General features: G+C 46.0%; 1 protein-coding gene across 10 annotated transcripts in view; it reads left to right on the top strand.

The window, feature by feature from the left end:
- The window catches only part of Nep2 (M13 family metallopeptidase neprilysin 2), a 190306-nt gene that overhangs the window by 144418 nt on the left and 22339 nt on the right, over nt 1-23549 (top strand). For all 10 annotated transcript variants that reach the window (XM_075684366.1, XM_075684367.1, XM_075684371.1 and 7 more), the window contains 5 exons: nt 9015-9754; nt 10558-10644; nt 12120-12748; nt 13461-13525; nt 14244-14295. In XM_075684366.1, coding sequence (XP_075540481.1) covers nt 9015-9754; nt 10558-10644; nt 12120-12748; nt 13461-13525; nt 14244-14295 — 1573 coding nt within the window. The remainder of the gene's footprint in view (nt 1-9014; nt 9755-10557; nt 10645-12119; nt 12749-13460; nt 13526-14243; nt 14296-23549) is intronic.

The following is a 23549-nucleotide window of genomic DNA, read 5'->3' as shown; positions in this document are numbered from 1 at the left end:
TGCACACTTCTGTGTCGGCTGTCGTAACGGGAACTTTGGGAGTCCTGCGAAGCACAGAGTCGGTCGTGGGCAAACTGACGAGCTGCACAGGCTCGACTAACGACGTCACTGGCGTATTCAGTAGGCGAGTGAGGGGCCGATGGAAGGAGAGTCTCGAATGGCAATGCAGGATGTCGGCCAAACAGTAAATAAGACGAGGAATATCGAGTGGTGTCATGCCGTGACGAATTGTACGCGAAGGTAAGAAATGGTAACGTGCTGTCCCAGTCACGGTGATCAGGTGAATCATACATGATTAGCATCTCAGTTAACGTTCGGTTCAGGCACTCGGTCAGTCCATTCATCTTTGAATGGTAAGCAGGGGTGAGGTTATGTTCAGTGGAGCAGGCACGAAGGAGGTCATCTACCACTCGTGAGAGGAAGTACCTCCCGCGATCGGTGAGGAGCGGCCGAGGGGCGCCATGATGTAGAATTACGTCGTGGAGGAGAAAGTTAGCGACGCCTGTGGAACAGCTTGTCGGCAATGCCCGGGTGATTTCGAAGCGCGCGGCCTAATCTGTTGCGACCGCAACCCATTTATTTCCCGAGATGGACGTAGGGAAAGGGCCTAGAATGTCAAGGCCGACGCGGAAGAATGGCTCTGCAGGGATATCAATCGGTTGTAGCTGGCAGCGCTGAAGGGCGCTTGCGGCGTTAGCAGCGTTCACAAGCAGCGACGTAGCAGCGCACAGAACGGTACGTGCCAGGCCAGAAAAACAGACGGCAGGTGCGGGCGGATGTACGCGGCGCACCTAGGTGACCGGCAGTTGGTACGTCGTGAAGCTGGTGAAGAACGCTGGAGCGTAGATGGGGTGGTAGGACAAGCAGAAGCTCTGGGCCATCTGAGTTGAGATTACGACGATACTGCACGTTGTCGTGTAGCTCAAACAGGCGAACCGAATTGTCTCGTGATGGAGCGGTTGGACTGTAGATTTACATCTAAACTGCTACTAATAACACATCTAAAGCGAAGAAAATTGATGTATTGCACACTGCTTTGATATGCACAGGTAATATTAATTAATAAATTAAAATATAATAAATAAATAAATAAATAAATAATCATATTTTAATTGCTTAATTTGAAATACTCTCAATGCCATTGCGGAGTTATAGAGATAGGTGATACAGTTGTGGTAAATTGTTGCAGATGTAAGTCTTGAATGAAGATCGATCAGCGTTGCTGGCGATGGAGACGGGGAGGTGGTTCCATTCCGATTACGTCTTTGGCACGAATGAACGAATTTAAAAGTTGGTGCAGCAGCTCGGCACTTGAACTTTAAAACGATGATCAACACGTGACGGGATGTAGGATAACGCAGTAAAGAGAGCGTTCTTGAGATCGTGATTAGCGAAAAAGACTTGATAAACATACAGAGACGATCAACTACTCTTCTGCAAAATAGATTAGGAAGGTTATAGGAATACTTCATTGCTGACACGCTGGAAGAACGAGAATAGTTGGAGTTAATAAGAGGAGTTGAATGGTCCTGGATGGCCTCAAGAGAAGAAATGAGCACTGATGACGAGGGATCCCAGATTGATGATGCGTATTCTAGTTTGGACCTAAGTAATTTTTGTAGAGTGTTAGTTTTATTGAAACGGGTGCTGAAGAAAAGTTACGGCGGAAAAAATCCAAGCATACGGTCTGCATTGCTAATTAGATAATAAATATGATGATGCCATGATAGGTTATTAGAAATGTGTGCACCAAGGTATTTGTAGGAGCGGATGGAGACTAATTTCCAGCCATTAAGAGAGTATGAAAATGAATATTTACGAACACTGCTGCGCGAAATCCTCCTTATTTTGTGTTTGATAATGCTTAGTTTCATTGACCAGTCACTGTGCCATGACGAAATACTATCTAGGTCTGACTGAAGAGAGGCACGGTCATTTTGGTTAGTCACTACATGGTCAACTAAACTACACAATCATCAGCAAGTAATTGAACCGTTGAGGAAACGCATGCAGGTAAGTCATTAATATAAGTGAGAAATAATAGTGGCTCCAGATAGTGCCGTGTGGCACACCAGAAGTTACGGAACAAATATGCTAGTCATTAACGTTGGCACTTACGTATTGGGTTCATTTGTCTCAGAAGCACTCGATCGATTTCAGCGCATGAGGGTCAGTGTTAAGTGTACTGAGCTTATAAGAAGAAGACGATGGGAAACTGTATCAGAGGCTTTCTGAAAGTCGATAAATATATAGTCTATAAAAGCACTAATGTTAACAGAAGAAAACAATTCGTTAGTAAAAAAGTAAAAGTTGAGTTCTGCAGGATAAGTATTTCCCCAAACCATGTTGGTTGCTACTGAAGAAGTTACTTGATTCTAGAAATGCAACTAGGTTCGATTAAATAACATGCTCCAAGAGTTCACATGGGACGCTGGCTAGCAATATGGGCCTGTAGTTTGATTGTTTAGCTGTGTCACCCTGTTGGCAGATAGGTATCACCCTCCCCGCCTTCCAGTCGCTGGCTAACACTCGGCATTCTAAAGACTGCGCGAAAAAAGTTGTGCCAAAATAATTGAACACTATGTAATGGTTTGTTTCAGAAATCGTGAGGTGATTCCTTCTGAACCAGGTGTAGAGTTCTTCAGGTTTTGTATTAGGTTAAAGATTACGAATGCATATATGATAGCAGGAACCATAATACGTAAATCAGGGCAGTCAAACTTAGGCAGGGCGATGCTAATGTCGTTAGAAAATGTTAATTTAAATACATTTTGCATTATGTCGCAGCACCTGTCGCTTAGAATGGCCTTTTCCTGATCATTACAAATCACTATCTCGTGTTTTTTGGGACCGTTGAGAATATGCCAAAATTTTCGAGGGTCGCATTGAAAAAGAAAAGACAGGGTGTTGCTTAAAAAGTTGTTTTGACACGACACTCATTTTTATAGTGAAACGTTGCGCAACGATAAGCTGCCCAGCTTTCAGGAGTATCAGATGATGATACCTTACAGTACAAGCGCTTCTTTTATTTCGTAAACGAAGGATTATGCCGTGAACCAAGGAGAGAGAGAAGCAGCATGTATAGAAAGAGTTGGCACGTATTTCACACTTAGTGACAATATCTTATTTTCGAAAATTGTCCAGTTCACGTCCACACTCCGATGCAACAATTTCCACATAGTTTTTTTCTTTTCAGTGAAAATGTCAAGCCGAGCATTAATGGCACCGTACTCAGCTTTAGTGTAATCTCTAATTATTTGAGTAGAAGACATTCGTCACTTCGACCATCGCTTCTCGGTCTATTGGCTAAGATCAAAGTGTCGTTGCTTCGATTGAAGGGAATAAATGAAGTGGGTCACACGGTTGGTCACTTAACCCATCTAAATAATGAATAGAAGAAGCCAAGCCAGGATTAGTAGCGCAAACCAAATCTAAGATACTGCAGCAAGTAGCAGTAGTGCGAGCAGGCACCATAGTTAATCTGATACAAATTAAGAACTGTGCAGAGATTAATAAACGCTTCAATCTAGAATGTGCGGCATATATACCTTGGCACCGCCACTCTTCCAATGTTCGGGAAATTGAAATCGCCCAAAATAAATATAGGTGAATTCCGGTACCGAATCTCAAGGTTATGTAGCGTATCATGCAAGTCATTGCATAAAGATTCAGAAGAACGAGGGAGCCGGCAGCAGGCACACAGAATTGTATCACGGTGATTTAGCGGACGCATGCGCAGGCAACTTCCAACATGGAATTTGTGGGGCTTAGGCATTGACTGAAAATGGAGCGATACTGCAGTGTCGACGCCACCATCCGTTCTTGTAGTGCGAGTTGATCTGTAAAAGTTGTATGTTTGTTTGCGATGAAGAATTTCACTGTTTAGAATTTTGCTAGAAAACCACGTTTCAGTTAGTACGACTATATCATCCGAGCACTCATCCGTCAGCGAGGGCAAGTCATCTCGCTTGTTTAAACACTTCTAATATTAGTAAAAATGAGTGAAACTCGGTTAGCTTTTGAAGACCGCGTAGTTACGTGCGATAGTCGTTACGGCATGCTATTGACTCGCGGATTTGACGCGTGGGCGTTTTTGTTGCTGGTTCAGTTCTCTGATTTATTTCGCAAACGCTATCTGTTTGAGCGCAGTGTGTAAAGCATTTTTTTATTAATGAAACGCCGATTGTAACACAAAGTATAATGCTCACCACTTGGCTTTCCCAAATCAAGAAGCTTTTTGCGAGTTAGTCCTTCTTGCTTTGCAGAAGTCCTCACTTGCTGCCATACCAGTGCCTCTTAGCTTGCTTCTCTCCGCAAGAATGCCATCTTTTATTTTGAAGGAGATGAACTTGACAATTATTGGACGGCACTTCTTAATGACATACTTACCCAAGCCAATGTGCCCATGAAATTCCGTCTGCACGTATCTGAGCGCCAAGTGAGGTAGCGACAATCCACCGCAGATTCATTCTTCCGACTGGGCCGAAGATTCATTTTCGCAGTCAGCTACACCATAAAATATCAGATTATCTCGTCGCGACCTATCTTTGAAGTCATTAAGTCGTGTTTGTATATCAATTTTCATGTTGAATAGCATCGGCCACAACTTGTTGAAATTTGGTTACTTGGCAGTGATCCAGAGTGTTCTCAACTGCCGCTAGTCCTGTGTTATTATGAGCAACTGTTTGTTCCAGCACTGCCTCACTTTATTAGACATCATCAAGCATTCGTTTTAGTTCATTGTGGCCCGCATCCGCATGCGCATTAGTTTCTTTTACGACGTTATTAAGTTTTAATAAGTTCTTTAGAATAGTCTGAAGCACTGTCAATCAGACCAGAGTTAAGTTCTACATCACCACTCAATAGCAAAAGCTCTACTACATCGAAACATTCTTTGGCTATTGCATACATAGTACCAGGGCATGACACGAGTAGCAGAAATAAATTGTTTGGCAACTTGCATCAACAGAAGGAACTGGCTTTTAGGAGACTTCATTTCTGCCGCTCGACCATGCCTGACGCTCAATATTTGAGTAGGAAATTTACAAAATTCTCCTAAACAATGTAGCAAATTCAAGTAAGCTATAAATTTGTATATCAATTTCGTCCGCTTTATGTGCCCTAACAGAGGCACTTCGCAGTACTGTGATACCGTTTCTTTGTGCAGAATTATGAATTTGTAAGCTTAGTTCTTCGGCAGTTTTGAAAGGTTCCGATTTCCGGTAATTTTTGTACAGAATTTGATGCCCTAACTCCAACTTCGGCTTGTGCAGGTTGATAGAGTTAAAATTTTTCTATAATTTGCAACAAATTTCATTTAGCTCAGTTCAGCGGTTGTGTCGTAAAAGTATTTCTGCGTTTTACATGTATTTGAATGGAGACCACGGAGCATGGCCCGATCTAAAGCTTAATTCCTGGTGTGTTTCGTTCAAGTATGACGGAGGCTGCCTTGGCGTAGACGCATATCAGAATAGCGGTGGATACAATAGAAGTGATGGTAACATTATACCTACTCGTGCGTGAAGAAAACGCGAAGTTCGAACGCTAAGACAATGCATTTTTGCTTTCTTAAGCCTCTTTTGTCGGTATTAAATTTCGAAGCCATTCTCTTCTTTAGTGTTCGCGTAGACCGGGATGCGGTCTGATTGATTTAGATTGGAGTGACACGGTGATACGCACTCATTGCTCAAGCTCCCATGCTTTATTCCAGGTTGCCAACCGAGTACTCACATTTGGCTAAATGCTGTTAATAGACACTACATCTTCAAGGACCGTAAGGGTGGCGCTCACAGCGCGCGCAATATTGTCGGCACACAAATTCCTGTATATCTAAAGAAATAAAGAAAATGATATGGGGGGGGGGAGGGGGCAGGCAGTCCCCTCTCCTGCCCTGGAACCACCAGTGGCGCAATTTGGGACGTACTCACAAAAACGTTCTTATGCTGTAATTGTTCGTAAGAGGAGCAGAAGCCAGCCACTCAGAATGACGGACATATAATTAGCGAAGGCGGCCAGCCAAGCACCGGCAAACAGCTCTTACGAAGAAAAAGCTCTCTGAATTCGGCCCCTGTTCCGGAGGCACGTGTCCTCCAAGATGAAACGGTTTGTCCCGCGTCCGCAGTCACGTCGCGCCGATTGCACGGAACGTCCCGTTGCACGCGCTTTGCACGCATGCGCAATGAGGGCACAACGCGCCGCGCCGGAGACACGCCGCATCCGCAGCGGGCACTTTCAGAGAGCGCCGACATACGGCTCGTCGTGCGACGGCAGCAGCGACGGGCGAAGGCCGCCTGCACCGCATTGTTTCGCTGCTGCGCCAGCGTCTCGCGCGGGTCGCGTGCGCGGTAATTGCCACGGGTGCAGGGCGTGCAGTCTACTGCGTTTCGTTAATCCAACGCGTACAAAACACCATTGCCTAGCGTGTGCCGGTGAAGCGGCTGTTTCCTTTCATCGATGGCATTATACGTTCTCGCGTGCCTCTTTGTGCGAGGTACTGGCTGACTCTGTTAGCACACCTCAGCGGAACGCCTCGAGGTGATACGTTGCGTCATTCGACGCGTCGCCGCTACACGCGTCACGTTGACCAAGCGCGTGACCGGCCTGCATGTGACCTTCGAAGGGTCATGTGCCACGCTGCAGACGGCACCAGTGGGCAGGCACGAGGGTGCGTTACCTGACCTCTTCTTGCGATCGCTACTCAGGTGCCCTACCTGCGACGCAGCGCGAAAGTTTAGGGCGAGGACGATATAATGCAGCGATTGTGGGGCCAAGTTCACGATGCTTTTCATTGGCTGCTACCTCCAAGGTGACCGTCCATCGCTATTAAAAATTCATCTGTAACGCACAAATTACTTTGCATGTTGCAGAGCAATCTTTATCGGCCTTCGGTAGCCTTCATCTAGCGCTCGTAGGATTGCAGTGGGCAAATTTGGCCTATGTATATATATATATATATATATATATATATATATATATATATATATATATATATATATATATATATATATATATATATATATATATATACTAAACACCATAGGTAAACACCTCCGTTGGTGTTTTTTTACCTGTTTATGATTCTTGAGTTATTTCATTTTCCGACGTCTGGCATTCCTTAATTTTGTTATATTCATGACTTTCAGTTTACGCCTTGCTGTTTGCTGTACGTAGTTGGTGGAAGCATTCCTTTTTGTAAATTTGCGCTTCTTTTTCTTTGACCAAACAGGTTACCTCTGCGAGATGAACGTTTTTTTTCTTTGTTTTTCTTTGTTTTCGTTTGTGCGGAAGCCAGCGACGCATTCCTACGACGCACAGGAAAGGCGCTCTCTTTCCCCAGAGACGGGAAGGGGGGTGGGCAGGCGTCATCGAACCAGTTACTTTCTAACCGCGGGGTCGACGGCCTTGGTCTTGACTGTAAACGGGAACGGGAAAGAAGAAAACAAACTGGGATCTGCAAGACTGGAGTGCTCAGTTCACTAGCGGATCTGTTGCAACAGTGCGTGCGCCGTAGCGGAAGGTAAATTGTTGGTGCCATGGCACAGCTTGTTTATTTTGCGAGCAAGTGTGTTTCACCGTAAAATACGCTCGGTTGGTGGCGAAGTGAGAAGTAGGAATTACAGCACGCTTTCGGAGGTTGGCGACGGTTCGTCAAGTAATGGAGCGAAGAAAGCCTGCTTCTCGAACTTCGCATTTTGCGTGAAGGATCATTTACGTTTGTATTTTTTTTTACAAAATGGTGTGTATATTGGCAGTGCGAACTCGAGTGGATTACAAATGCGAGGTGACAGTCTTTGGGTTATTCTCGGCCACCAAAGCGTACGGCTTAATGGCCGTGCAGGATGCGAACATGCACAAGTAGGGCGACGCGTGCATTCGAAAGTGATGCATGAATGACGTAGACGTAACTCGGTCGATCAACGACCCAGTTTGGAGCTAACATCTGATTACAAATAGCTCGCTTTCTTGTTTTCGCATGTGCTGTTATGGACAATACGCTAACCTGTCGCATCTGCTGCAATTGCTTTCGCCAAGGGAGGAATACGCTCCTCAGAGAAATTGATGGCAGCGATAAATTAATTGCCCACTTAACCGAAAGCAGCAACAATAGCTGGAGTTAGCAAAAAGAGTCATCAGATGTCAATCCAATGTATAATGACTCACTATACACCGACAGGAACGGGGCACATAAGCTCTGAGCCGAAATACAACGGGTCAGTCCAGACTAAAGGCAGGAGCTGCCTGAACTCGATTGCGCTCTCAGGTAGCTCAGTTCAGGCGTGAGCGGATTTTATTCGATTTACTATGCATGTGCTCTTTTGACTGCAAATGTACAGCCGGCCACCCAAAATTCCGAAGCACTGTTTTCTTGAAATTGTTTACATTCCTGTGTATTTGCTAGTCAGCTTGAAATTTCTTAATCAATTCCAGAGTTCGCACGAAGAAGTACAGATTACAGCCTTCAGTTGACGGTTGGATGCATCAGATACAATAAAAAAATCAGTAAACCAATTTGATGATTCTGCGTTTCGGAAACTTATGCGGTCATGATTATAGTTTCTAATATTTAAAATCACTCGGTGAATTGTTATAAGATGGAGCTGAAATAATCAAAAGATATAACCAACACATATCTTATGAAATCACGTTGTTCTATTTTTGGAAGACTCATTGCTTTACCTGTAGCCAGATATATAGATTATTCGCAGCTAGAGCCTTTACAAATCATTGTTTCGCACAAACGGGCGAGCTGGCAAATGTGGGAAGCGCGGTTGGTGAGCTGGCCCAAGCTGCTGCTTCTCTTTTGTTAGCAGTAACACAATCACCATTCATTGCAACGGAATAACGCGACGAGTGAGCTAGTTGATGCACATATCCGATACAAACAGCCCTAAACTATAGGGACAATGAACAGCTTACGATTTTTCGTTCTTTGCGCGAGTCATTGGCCACCCACGCAATTCGGTGGGCAGGCGTTAACGCACACCGTCTCTGACCGGTCAATGGCCGGTGCGCAGCACGGCCGGGCGTGGCGCTGCCGTCGCAGGCCGACCGGCTGATGGGCGCCGGCGAGGACGCCAAGCTGTGCCTGTCGCCCGGCTGCGTGCAGGCCGCCTCGTCGCTGCTGCAGAACATGAATCAGAGCGTGGACCCGTGCGAGAACTTCTACGAGTTTGCTTGCGGGGGCTGGGTGCAGAAGCACACCATACCCGAGGACAAGTCCTCGCTGTCGCAGTTCTCCCTCATCCAGGACCAGCTGGACTCCAAGCTGCGCACGCTCGTTGAAGAACCCGTGCGAGCGGGGAACGAGCCGCGCTTCGTGCAGAAGATGAAGTACATGTACCAGTCCTGCCTGAACACGACCCTCATCGACTCGACGGCCGAGGCTCCGCTGAAGCGAGTGCTGAGCGAGCTCGGCGGCTGGCCCGTGGTCGAGGGCGCCGCCTGGAATGCGTCGCGCTTCCACTGGCTGGACGCGCTGGTACAGTACCGGGGCTTCGGCTACAGCCACGACATTCTGCTCGACCTGTCGGTCATTCCGGACTTTCGCAACAACACGCGCTACATCATCGACCTGGACCAGACGTCGCTGGGCCTCCCCGACCGCACGTACCTGCTGCGCGGCCTCAACGACAGCGCGGTGGCCGCTTACCTCCGGCTCATGGTGGACGCCGCGCAGCTACTCGGCGCCACGGACCGGCAGGCCACCGAGAGGGAGCTGAAGGACGCGCTGCTTTTCGAGATCACGCTCGCCAACGTAGGTTATATAGTAGCACTGTATACTGTCTGTGCTTTCTCTTGTCGCAGTGGACGTGATGGTTATTTAGTCTAAACTATGGTTGTTCTGTAATGTATCGTTAACAGCGGTGTATAGTGTGATCGAAGGCACGCGCAACTCTTTTTAGCACGTGCCCAGACACGCACTCCGGTTTCTGAAAAGCTCTACGACCTTTTCTATGAGCATGTTATTGCATGTGAAGTGCAGTTCACTGTTCAAGGAAAAATGTGAGAGCAGGGAACGTTCGAATTTCCCCCTCTGGCACGTGTATGATCGCCCCACACTGCAGCAGATTACCTGTGGCTGGTGGCGCTGGCACCTTTCCGGACTGCTCTGTAGTGCGTTCAGATAGCTTCAGCCAAGTGCACGTAGCTCCAGGAAAGAGAGAGCGGCGCACTAAAGCGTTTCTCACTAACATTCTACCGCACTGTACAAGAGTGGCTATTTCGGCAGATGTTTTCGTGTACAGGTGCAACAGGCGTTTCCAGGTGTTTCCAAGCAGTGCTAAACGGCGCAGAGTGAAGACGGGTGCGCAGCATCTAACAAGACTAGTCTACGATTAAACTGCTGCTTATAAATGTCAATTTGTTTTCCCTAGCTTTCTCACTTCTCGCCTCGCACCAGATTACCCACGGAATGTGCTGGCTTACGCGAATTTCAATATACGCCTTACGAAAAATCGCATGTCTCCAGCAAGCGCGTCGCCGTTGTCACCTACACTTTCTCCAATCTTTCGGCTCACGATCTGTCTTTTTTTTGTTTTTCTTTTTTGTTTGTTCCAGTACTCGACACCGCGCGAAGAGCGGCGCAACATCAGCAAGCTGTACAATAAGATGCCGCTGAGTGACCTCAAGAAGCTGGCTCCAAAAGTAAGTAGCGAGCAGTTGCCCGTATTGAAAACAAGCATATGGAAAAGCTCGGTAAAATTGGAGCTTATACCACGCGCGATCCTCTGCTGCATATAATCATTGAAGTTTCAGAAAAGTTGCCTTGCTTTACCTTTTACTGTTGCTGATTTATGCTTAATATATCTACCACGCAAATTTTGTAAAGGGCCCCGCCTTCAATCGATTGCATTACTTGCAAGATGACCGGGCCTCGAATCTCGCGTGCAGCTTGTAAAGTAATTCAGATGTCGCTGTATTTTCAGGCGTGGCATTAGTAGAACCGGTTTTTAACTGCTTGACTTGAATTCTGGGCTATTACGTGCCAAAACAACGATCTGATTATGAGGCACTCCATAGTGGGGGACTCCAGATTAATTCTGAACACCTGGGTCTAAATTTTTAACCTGCACCCAGTGCAAGGTACACGGATGTTTTCTGCATTTCGCCTCCATCGAAATGCGGCCGCCGTGGCCGGGATTTGATCCCGCGACCTCGTGCTGTGGCAGTAAAACATACAAAAAAAATCCCTTAATTTCACGCAGCTCTTCTTGTTTTCGTTTTGCGCTTCAGCAGTAGACGTGCAGTGAAGCTGCTAAATGCGGTTGGTTATTTCAGAAATACAGCGGGGAGGTGTCATAAGATACTGTAGATGTAGATATATGTATCAAGGAAAACAAAGGACCGAGAAAACCTTTATTTCGACTGTACAGACGAATTCATAAACATAGAGAAAATCCCCAGAAGCGTAATTTTCTTTGATGCAATATGGTAGCGTGCTCCATCAGCTTATTTCCATACGTGCTGCATATGAGGTGCACGTCGCCACTAACGCGAATGCCTTTCGTGTCTTTGTGCACATTGTAAGCGTTTCTTTGCGTGCAGCGTATAGAAAGGGAAATCGTTGTGAAAAACTGGGCGTCTAGTATTTTCATAACGCTTTGCTGAATGAACCGCACTTCTATAGGCTCTTCGCTCCCCATTTCTGTATCGGCAGCATTACAGGAACGACAATGAAAATATTGCAGGAGTTCCTTGTGCGCACGAAAGCCACAATTCAGCTTTATAAAATCAGCGATATGGCTTTTGCTGCGCGACTGCAGCTGTCGGCATATATAGGAGACGTGCATAGACACGTCATAGGAGACGATCACGTAGCGGGGGAGAGCGCACGGTACATAGAATTTGCCCACAATAAAAGCGGGGTGGAGGCTGGGGCGGGGAGAGGAGTATTGCGGGCAGTTCAGTAGCCCCCGGACTTCTGAAGGGTTTCTTTTTCTTGGTAACATGATGGCAGAAAGCAGTGCCATGGCTCGTACAGTAGCGCACACGCGCCATCGTAATCCGCCGTCTTCTGCCGAAATAGCCAAAATCTGCGACTAGAACTTCCGTCAGAGTTATGCGGCTCTGGAAAAGAGCGTTCAAGAAAGAAAGAAAGTAAGCGCCGAGCGCTTGTGCAGATCGACTGGGACCGCTACTTCAACTCGCTGCTCGTCGACCCGGTGTCCGCCGACGAGCCGATCAACGTGGTGGTGCCCGAGTTCGTGCAGCGCTTCGAGAGCCTGCTGGAGACGACGCCCGCGCGCACCCTGGCCAACTACATGGTGTGGCGCGTGGTGCTGCAGTCGTACGCCAGCCTGGGCAAGCCGTGGCGCGAGCGGCTGCAGGAGTTCAACGGCGTGCTCACGGGCAAGACGCGCGAGACGGCGCGCTGGGAGCAGTGCATGGGCTCGCTCACGGGCTCGCTGGGCATCGCGCTGTCGTCGCTGTACGTGCGCCACTTCTTCCAGGAGGACGCCAAGGGCGCCGCCCTGGACATGGTGCAGTTCATCGTGCGCGAGTTCCTCGCCATCCTCGACGGCATCGACTGGATGGACGAGCAGACGCGGCAGCGCGCGCGGGCCAAGGCGCAGGCCATCCGGCCCTACATCGGCTACCCGGACGAGCTGCTCAACGACGCGCTCGTCGAGGATCACTATGCCAAGGTGGAGCTGCTGCCGGACAACTACTTCGAGAACATCATGCGCCTGCGCAAGTGGTCCACAGACTACGCGTTCGGGCAGCTGCGCAAGCCGCACATCAAGGGAGAGTGAGTGCAAACAGTTCAGCTACACTGATTGGACGTCGACATCCTGAAAGAGCGCGGATAACAGAACGACGGCAGGCAGACAGAGTGTCGCTTTTGTCGCCTTTCTGCTTGCAGCCGTCCTGTTGAGTTCGCTCTTTCAGAATGTCGCAATTTACGGAACTGCTGCAGCGACGCAGTCCGGCAACACTGTGCATCATCTTTAGCCGACGCTACGGTTTCTGTGCTTTCATCATTGCTTGCGCATTGGATCGATGCACGCGGAAAACAGCCGCGTTAATAAAACTCATATGCTGAGCTTACAAAAATGATGTGCAGTTTGCTCGCAACTGAGTGTCTAACACCCCCCCCCCCCTGCACACAAACACACATATGTTACAGCTGCACAGCACTATTTTTGATAACGAAATAACCTACAGTAGACGAGGCATATTTTTTTGTTCAGTTAGCATATGCTGGCAGGTTTCCGCAGTGAATAGCAAGGAATAATTGGAAAACACACAATGAGCTTGAAAGCTATACGTTAGATGTTCATTGCGTAACGAACGTGGGGACAACAGCGCAGACATTAGATCCTCGTTGAGCTGCTTCGTTCTCAATCATGCACGTAGTGTTGTGCAAGACATGCTTGCCTGCTGAAAGGCATATTTCGATAACGCCTGGCTCGCACGCTGCAGGACGAGAGCTTCGCTCATCGCTGACGCTTTGTTTGCAGATGGAAGAAGCATGCCCAGGTGGCTGTGGTGAACGCCTACTACAACAGCTTGGAGAATTGCATCGGTGAGTCTGAGCACGTACAACGGCGGCGCAACTCGGGCACAATCCTCTGCTGCTGCCACCCTGTCAAGAGAAGAATTTGCGCTCGTCTAAACCGAAGCATGTGCTTGCAAGCCTGCTTTCTCATATATTTCCGGCACTTGCATCCGGGACTGTCGCTATAATGTTGAACCGACGCGGCCGCTGCTCTAGCTGACCACATGACGAAACCGCTGTTGAAGGCCAGCTCGGACGAAGTCAAATGCACCGTGAGCAATTCCTTAAAATCACCATATTAACGGGTTTCCGATTTTCTGCGATCTCGCTGTCCACCCTTTACATGCAGGTATCTGACTTATGTACTTCCATGGACTGCACTAGTTGCCAGAAACGCCGTTAGTGAAAACTGAACTCTGCGCTCTTCTTGAAAACACCAGTGAGGTTTCTACCCTCTATATTTCCTCGCTTTCGCTGTAAAGACATATGTGCAAGCAGATTATGATGTAACTCCTAGCGTTTTAATGCATATTTCCATAGAGCAAGCAGTATCATTAGCAGCGCATCTGAATACTACACGGCGATTTAGGGAACTGCTTACATCTTCGGACGCAAAGGTGGCGATCGTGTGGTCATTAGCTCCACATGCTGCTTAAGTCCAGAACAACGCTTGAGGCACGAGCGTTGCGCAACACTCCACGGGGCAACTGTTCACCTCTGCCTTTTGTTGACTCTTCGTGCGCAGAGTTTCCCGCCGGCATCTTGCAGGGCGCCTTCTTCTCCAAGGATCGGCCAAAGTAAGCCCCGCTATCAAGCTTGCTGCGCGTATACTTATGCATCGCTACTTCCCGCCTGCCTTTTTCTTAAATATAAGTGCGTATGAGCGAGAAGCAGATGTTACTAATGTCTTGCGCAACCGATAACCTGTGGCTCCACCAATGTATCGCGGAGACGAAAGCTGGTCAGAGGTGCCACATACATGCTATCTCCAAAAAAGACATAGCGCTAGAGGGCATAAGGTCGCTGGTAGTTGGCTCTCAGACCGTCAGATTCAGATTCAGATTCAGATTTATTGGCTCCAAAAAAAGAAGTAATTACATGACAAATATACAGACGAGGGTCCCAAAGTGAAAGAACTGTAGTGGGACCCTCGGTTAACAATAACAACATTGATGGTGATATCAATAGTCAGCAAATTAGCGTTATTATAAACAACATCTACAGATCAAATACATCATTAGACATGTCATTTACAATCAAACACGAAAAAGCACGTTATAAAAGAAAGTCGGAAAAAAGCATAGATGAAATACAAGAAATGACATGTGAGATAAAAGTCAAAGGTACACCGCCAGATCATAGTTAAGTTATCGCAGGAAATGATGCTTAAGGTGATTTTTAAAAATTTCAAGACAGGTACAGGATTTTATGGTTGATGGTAATTCATTGGAAAGTGAAATTGCAGCGAAGGAAGATCTTTTTTTTTTTTTTGCCGTAATTGGTATGAACCATGGGTAACAAAAAATTGTTGTTAGCCGCAAATCTGGTCATATTTTTATTCTGCAAAAGGTCAACTGCAATGAGCGGAAACGTAAGGTTATTATGAAGCAACTTGTGGAGTAAGACGAGTATGTTAAACTGGAAGAAATTATTAATAGGCAAGGTATTATACGCGCGAAGCAACAAAAAGGCATTGGATTGCATGGAGCTAGAAGTGATAATGCGTATTGACTGATTTTGGATATGTTGAATTGATGATAAGTGACAAGCGTACGTGTTGCCCCATGAAACAATGCCGTAATTAATGTGACTATGAATGAACGCATAATACAACGCTAGCGGAGCCTCACGAGAAAAAAAAGGGCGAGCTTTGATTAATGCACGTATACCAAACGCACTCTTGTGCTTGAGATGTTGGAAGTGAGAGCGAAATGTAAGGTTAGGATCAAGATGTATGCCAAGAAAAGTGACATTGGTGCTAACCGGAAATTAATGAATTCCAAGCTTTACTTCAGGAATAGAAGTTAAGGCCCTTTGAGCACTTTTGAATAACATAAATTTCGTTTTTAGAGGATTAAGAACTAAGTAATTGTTGCTACACCATTTTATAATGTTACTTAATGCAATATTTAACTTAGACGTAAGAGTAGCAACAGATTTGTCAGATGAAGATATGGCTGTGTCATCTGCGTATAAAATGCAATAAACGTAGTTGGTGGAGTTAAGGGAATCCGGAAGATCATTAATGTATAAAATGAAAAGCAAAGGGCCCAGAACTGATCCCTGTGGTACACCTTGGTTAATACATTTTGTTACTGAGAAAGTATTTGCTGCATGTACTGTGTATGGCCAGTCAAGTAAATAATTTTTTAAGAATGTTAGCGCAGGACCAGTTATACTACGAGTCAAGTTTATTAAACAGGACTTGATGGTTAACCGTGTCATAAGCTTTACTGAAGTCTAAAAATACAGATCCGACTAAGTTTCCCGAATCAATACATTTTTTTTTATGTAGTCAGAGATAGAACAGCTAGATTCGTGGAACTTCCGGGGCGGCAACCAAATTGATTGTTCTTTAGCAATTTAAACTTTGTTAAGTAGTTATTAAGACGTTTAACAAATAATTTCTCAATGAGTTTACTAAGGTAGGAAAGAATTACAAGAACGCAGGAAAGAACGCATAATCTTTGTCGCCTTCTTGAGCACCTGTTTGTTCACTTCATTATTTTACATCATTATACGCGAATGCCCTGTAACAGATCAGGAGTCCAATTCACAAAGGTTTTAGTTCGTAAGAATTTTTTTTTTTTCAGTTGTCGGCTGGAGGCCTTTGATATTATGTTCTATGCCACTATTAGATGGTATTTCTTCTTACGAACTTGACCAGAGTAAAAAAAAAAAACTTTTTTATGAATACGAACCCAGAGGCCAAAATCACAAAGCTTCTTGATCTCTATTCACAAAGAGTTCTTACGCTGGAATTGTTCGTAAGAGAAAATTCCAGCCAATCCTGGTGCTGGGCATACTATTAGCGAAGGCAGCTGGCCAATGGCAAATAGTACTTACGAACGATCGAGAAGCTTTGCGAATTCGGTCCCTCGTTCGGGTCCCTCGTCCCGTGCTCTTTGACATTTGCAGGCCACCTCCGCTAATCGCATGTCCATCATTATATAGGGCTGGAATTTTCTCTTACGAACAATTTCAGTGCAAGAACTTTTTGTGAATACGGGCCCCGTTCATAAGTGCACTTCACCCTTTGCCGGCCACCTTATGTCCAGCATCAAGGATGGCTGGACTTTTCTCTTGCAAACAATTCTAGCCTAATAGCTTTTTGTGAATACGGGTCGAGAATTTTTGAAGAAACAGCGGTAAGGTTGAAGTCGCTAAAATTTCAAAGCTTTGTAACACGGTAGTATTCGGGAATGACAAAGGAAACCGTGAAAGCTGCTTTCAGGACAACACGACCATGTTGGCATTGTTGTTTATATTGCTGTTGAGCAAATACACGTTTGAGAAGAAGTGGAAAGGCTATCACATTTTTACCTCCTTTGAAGTAACTTCTTATAGCTAATGGATATAGAAAACGAAATGTGAAATACTGGGCATTCATGACAGTGGGCTGACATTCCATATATCTCTGGCACAAGTGAGACCATCGCTCGTATTATGTGCAGGTATGACGTCAAAATTGCGCATGTGCCAACTCGCAAACTAAGAAACGTTTTAGTAAACATTAAGACAAATTGCCACAGAAAACTTCCCACTTGTAGTCTACGCCAGAAAGTGCAGGAACTGTGATTACAAGTATATCGGCAAGGCAGGTGACTTCAAGAAACGTGTGAAACAGCATGGATATGACGTCAAAAAACGGCACGTGGCCTCGAGTGCCCTTGCTGAGCTTGTGGAATATACAGGCCACAATATTGGTAGTTGGCGATTACAAGTACACGTTGACAAGTACACGTGTTCTGGCCAAGGAGGAAGAGAAGCTTGCGTCAGGCCAGCATCTAGAATCCTTGCACATACAGACCACGGCGCACACGCTGGATAGGAATGACGGGACACTCCCGACGGTGTACACTCGCTGCTTGAGTCACGTACTGAAACATACTTAAGTACGTTGTATCTCTGTCATGGGATCTATTGTCGACAACTCTCCCGTATGGGGAGCCGAAACGTCATTAAATTTTCGGTTTTCTTGGTCGGTGCACCTTATCGCACTTATTCAACATGTATTTCCCAGCCAGACGGGCTGCCGCCAAACTTTGGCTTTCATTCAGGACATGCACATGAGCCTGCATCGCACATATAGCGGCAGTGGAGGTGAGTGGTCCTCGCAAGGAACGCGAGGCTCACGTACCTCCTCAGCCTAGTCAGTGCGCCTGCGGGGGTTTTTGAACAGTAGCTCATTGTGCGTAGCTCCCTGTTGTCTTCCTCGTCCCACAGCCTTTCAAGTTCGATAATACGGGCCGCGCAGACCGGTCAAAACTCGGTTTTGCTAAGGGCGTGCCGAGACGAGAAGCGGCGCTAGAAGGTGCATGCACTCGGAGCAACGAGAATAGAACAAAGCCGGGGTCCTTAGTCCTGGGCCGACATTTTCAAAAGGCGTACGTCAGGGAGACAAGTCCACTTGTCGAATTGTTGGCACCGGGCTTGGTCTCCCCGATTTTGTTCTATTCTCGTTCCAGAGAGGGTTCGCTCATGAGCAGAGAAACGGGTCAAAGGCTTTGACGCTTCGCGGCAAGCAGACAGCGGAAAGCTCGAGTCGCGACAATATATAAGAAAATCAAGATGTATAAAGAGACAGTGAAATGCGACTTATAAAATATTCACAATAAATGAATAAACGTTGATATGATTTTTTTTTTTATTCGAAAAGTGGCAGTGCACTGTGGTGGACATACAGTGTTTATTATATTCACTGGTAAATACGGAACTGTTTACATGAGCGTCGTTGGAGCACTAGATCGTAGTCGACGTGCGCATTCTAATGTGTCACATTGGTGTACGGAAACCAATCCCATCGGTGGCTGCCATTGTTCTCCCAGTTGTTGCCGCGCAGATAAGAATAGTATCAACTGTGCTTTCTTTAAATCAAATGGTAAATGCTGAGAAAGCCAAGAGGCATGGTCAGACTATTTAGACTGCGTTCACAATGAGGAGACAACGATGTGACAGAGACAAACTGTCGCGGCTTAGGGTGGCGTTGGGGCAAGGAATCTACCAAGCCCATCGACGTCTACGTCAAGTTGTAAGAATGAAGGAAAAAAGCTTCATTGGCTTAGTTACGCGGCTCCAGTTACAGAAGCCCACTCCACGCAGGAGCAAGTTAAACGTAATAGTCCTCTCTGCTCGAAAAGTCTCCGCTTTTAATACCGTCGTATTCCCTATAGGCGAGTCGACTACGGAATCTGTCCAGCTGCGAATCACAGTCGTTGGATCCGTTGCGATACCACGCCCATGCTCGCAACACTCCGCATTAACCCCGCCTCCGAAGCCCGATGGTTTGGAATATGCAGTAGGAAGGCGACCTGCGAATCCAAGGTCGCCGTCGTTATTTGATAGCATTGGATGGAGGTCCCTCTTTCATCCTTAGTTCAGGCTGTCAGGTAATGGTGGGGTTGGTGGCCTTTTATGGACCCGTCCGGAGTCGGTGTCCACGCTGCTTTGACCTCTGCATAGGCGCTGATGGATGAGTGGGGGTTTGCCTCGTGGCAAATGTCTAATTATTTGTGAATCCCAGGTCGCCGTCGTTGTTTGGCAGCATTGGATGGGGGCCGCCCTTTCATGCTTAGTTCAGGCTACCAGGTAATGGTGGGGTATTGGTACTTTGTGGTGTTTAAACGTAGCAAACACCTCGACCGCCAAGAGATTCGACCTGAGGGTGACCAGATGTCAGGTTACCCAAAGCGTCGATGTTCGGTCGCGGCCTCAGGAATCGTTCCAGAAGTGATGGCTGATGCCACACGGCAGCTCGAGGGCCCAGCCCTCGCTTCGTTGTGTCCGCCTCCCTGGGAATACACAGGCACACGCACACACGCGCGTCGGCGTGCCAGAGCGACACGCCTACTGGACGCTATGGTCCCCGTATCGCTTTACAATGTTCTACCCCTCTCCCTGTCTCGCTCCTTTCTAGTCGTGAGGAGCTCTCAGCAAGATAGAAATAGGTTGCCTATCTCAGTAACACTGATAGAGATTCGTGCAAAACACGTTCCTAAAATTTTTCCTGAACTCGTTGCCCCTCCCCAGACCGTCTGATGAATACACGTGCGAGACACGCACAAACGCTTTGCTTCTTTGTGTCCGAGCACGACACGCCTCAAAGGGTCAGTACTAGTTACCACTTTCTAATATATATATATATATATATATATATATCGCGACCACTTATGAAAAGTGAACTGCTACCCAAGCGCGCCCTAGATATTTCTAACAAATAATCTAGACTTGGTGGTGCAAGTGCATCTAAAAAAAATGAAGCCGATTTGCGTGAAAAAAACGACATATCTAAAAAAAACACAAAGTTTCGAAACTTTGCGCGCAAGAACCGTCTCCTTAAGCCACACTCGAGGCAAACGTTGTCTGAATGCTTCTGTCCAACTTGTCAACCCGAGAATACAAAGGGCACTATGTCATTCCCCTCGCTGCAGAGCTATTATATCTTCCGTACTGTCCACCTGCCTTTATGGCATTGCCCTCGGAATGCATGGTAGAGTGTGCAAGCGCGACTGAAGGACGTACAATGAAAACAGATACACAGAGACAGCGCTACTTTCAACTATAGATTTTATTTTCGCACGCATCGATAAATATATACCGTGCAAGCGGAAACAAATGTGACAGCAAAAAAGAACATTCAGTGGAGCATGTCGCTGAACCATACACGTGTGCAAGGCATGGTGAAACCATATACTGCAACGGTTACAACGCTAAAACTAGGAATCGTATCTCCTTTTCAGATAGCTACACTGATAGCTTGTTCACGCACCTTTCCTCTAATTTCACAATTTCATAGGCCTCCACAATCTCCCTTGTCATCCTGCTATGAGCCCTATAGAAAAAAGAAGTACTTTCAAACATGGGTTTGCAGGAATAATAATGCGGCAATGAATATCCAAATGAACCGAGACTACCCTAGCGACGTTATCTCGATGCTTTTTTAGTCTCTTATTGATGCATCTGCCGGTTTGACGAACATACGTTCTTCCATACGAAAGCGGAATGGCATAGACAACTTTGCGAGTTGAGGTTACAAATTGTTAGCGATGTCGAGTAGAACATGCGTGCCTTTTGCTATTCTCTGCATTAACCTGTTTGCATAGCTTCTGTAGACGCTCAGGGGTAGAGAATACCACGTCCACCCCCGACTTTGCCGCTGTTCTTCTGAGATTATGTGAAATGCTATGAAGGTATGGTACCACAGCAACTTTCTTTGCTCTAGCAGTGGTACTGCTCCCCTTCGAAGCGTTTTTACACTTCCTGCTCAAGCCCTCCGCGGCAGAGGCGAGCATACGCATCGGGTAAATAGAATCTGCCAAGTGCTTGGCGTGATCTCTGAAACTGGTTTCCACTTTGTGGTCGCATGACTTCATCAGATAATTATTGAAACACGATGTTAATACTGCGCGTTTTACGTGTTTTGAATGAGCGGAATGAAATGGTAGGACTGGCATATTGCCTCTCGGCTGATAACCCCAGCAGGTCTTTTGTAGGGAAAATTATAAACCCAAGTCTAAATACCTTATGAAATTGCCTATGGGGACTTCATGCGTCAACGACAAAGGGGAAAACACTTCAGCGAACGACGTTACGGTTTTTGAAACCAGTCAATCAAAATTGTCTGATTAGTTATTCAAAATGATTAAAAAATCGTCAACAAATCGAAACACTTTCACGACGTCGGTGTTATTTTTCAGGCGTTCATCGAGAAAGTGGTCACGGTTAGCTAGATATAAGTCACTTAAGAGGAAGCTTTAGCTCGGGTGCTCCTATTTAAATACATGTAAAAGGATAATTCCTTTTCCTCGGCAACCACTGCACCAAATTTGACGGCGTTTGTTGCATTTAAAAGAAAACTTATAATATAGTGACTGCTGGTCTCGAATTTTTAATTTAGATCGCCAATTTTTTATAAAATTATTGGCAAAAATCGCAAATTTTCAGAAAACGAAACTATCAAGTTTACAACTCCGTAACTAATTATGTGAATTGTATCTGATAGCTCATCTAAAGCAGACAAAATTTATATGTTACACATGAACCTCAAGAAATATATTAATATGTAATTACAACTTTTGCAGTACCCGCGTAAACAACGTAACAAATTTATGTAAGATGTAAAATGACGTTTCAAACTTGTCCGCTTTGAATGATCTAATGATATACCGTTTACATAATTGCGATATCTGTTCTTGATGCAGAGCTATTAGTTTGTAAACTTCGTGCTTCTATTTTTTTTCAAACTTCCGAATTTTTGAAATTTTTTTAAACAATATTCAAGCCCTAAATCAAAATTCCGCTTCCAACAGTCACTAGGATTTAACTCTCTCTCAAATGCAACAAATTTCATTAAAATCTATCCAGTGGTTATCTCGGAAAAACATTTTTGCGTTTTTACATGTATTTGAATAGGCCGCGTCGGAGTTGGGCCCGAGCTAAAGCTTCCTCTTAAGCAGGGAGCAATACATGACCCAATGCATATGCCATCTTTTTGTTTGACATTTCCCTCCCAAGTCGCGTAAGTCGAGTTAACATAAAAACGAAGAAGTTCTAAAATTCTGTCGCAAGTCAAACAAGAAACGTTTCGCAATCGAACTGCTCCAAACTTGTCAGTGCAGTCAGTTACACATTTCATCACGTCATTCTGCGGGAGAGCAGAGTACAGGTCCTGTACGTCAATAGAAAAAGCGGCAAGGTTCCTTCTTTGCTAATCTTTAAAAAAATTCCACCGCTTGTTCAGACTTAGTTCCCAAAAATGGGTCGTCGATTGGCAAGAGCTTTAAGTTCTTTTGTAAAAACGTCGCTACATGTTTCTGACAGGTTGCATTCTCTGACACTATCACTCAGTGTCACTATTTGACACTACGATTCTCTGACACTATCACACTATCAGCATGCGACCATGCGTGCGCAAATAAAATTTATAGCTGACAGTAGTGCTCTCTCTGTGTACCTGTTTTCTTTCTACGTCTTCGTTCAGTCACACTTACAGACTTTATCATGGATTTAAACCAACTAGCCCGCCAAGGTATTTTAACCTCTGAATGCACTGCCTGGTATGACCACGTCGCGTCGTGTGACCGCCGCGTTCTCTCGTCTCATACAGGCTACACCTCGAAAAGAACTAAACGAGGAGGAACCCAATTCCCCTGGGCTTTTGTCCTCCTCTGCGCCGAACGTCGCTTCGTCTTTAACCTTGTCTGACGACTCGGACGCGCTCTTACTGGAAACATTCCAACCGACCAACGTGCCTTTCTAAATCTTTCTCTGCGCTCCCCATAGGGTTTAGTGGATTGAGATTTCCTCGGCTGCGTTGTCCACTCTGCCGCAAATTTGAATTTGCAACACCTCTTTTTCGTGGCACTTTCTGGAGCTCCGTTCCGAATGCTTTTCTTTTCTTTCCGTTAGCGGCTCCTCGGCCTAACCAACTTCTTGAATTTCTGTCGGGTAAACCAGAAAGATTTTCGCCTCCGGCTTAACTAGGCCTCTCGAGCTAGCTGTTTCATCGTCTCTCTTTGCACTGAGTTCATCCTAATACAGCGCCTGCTCCTCTCTCTGAATTTCTGTCGAGTAACCACGGCTTAAATACGCGTCACGAGCTAGCTGCTCCATTGTCTTTCTTTGCACTGTGTTCCGCGTCGTACACAGCGCCAGACCGTCTGCCTGAACTTCTGTCGAGAAAATCGGTTCCTCCCGAAATTCCTTTACGGAGAGCTTGTATTTAGCAAGCAAACCCGCCTTCACTGAACTGTACCTGCCTTCCTGTGTTTCTCTTTCTTCTCTTCCGCTTTTTCTTTCCTTTCCATCCTCTCGCGCTCCTTATCTTCCTTTT

The sequence above is a fragment of the Dermacentor variabilis genome, chromosome 3 (assembly GCF_050947875.1).
Source record: "Dermacentor variabilis isolate Ectoservices chromosome 3, ASM5094787v1, whole genome shotgun sequence".
Taxonomy (NCBI): domain Eukaryota; kingdom Metazoa; phylum Arthropoda; class Arachnida; order Ixodida; family Ixodidae; genus Dermacentor; species Dermacentor variabilis.
Note: the sequence above shows the minus strand (reverse complement) of the source record. Positions and strands in the feature narration are given on the sequence as shown.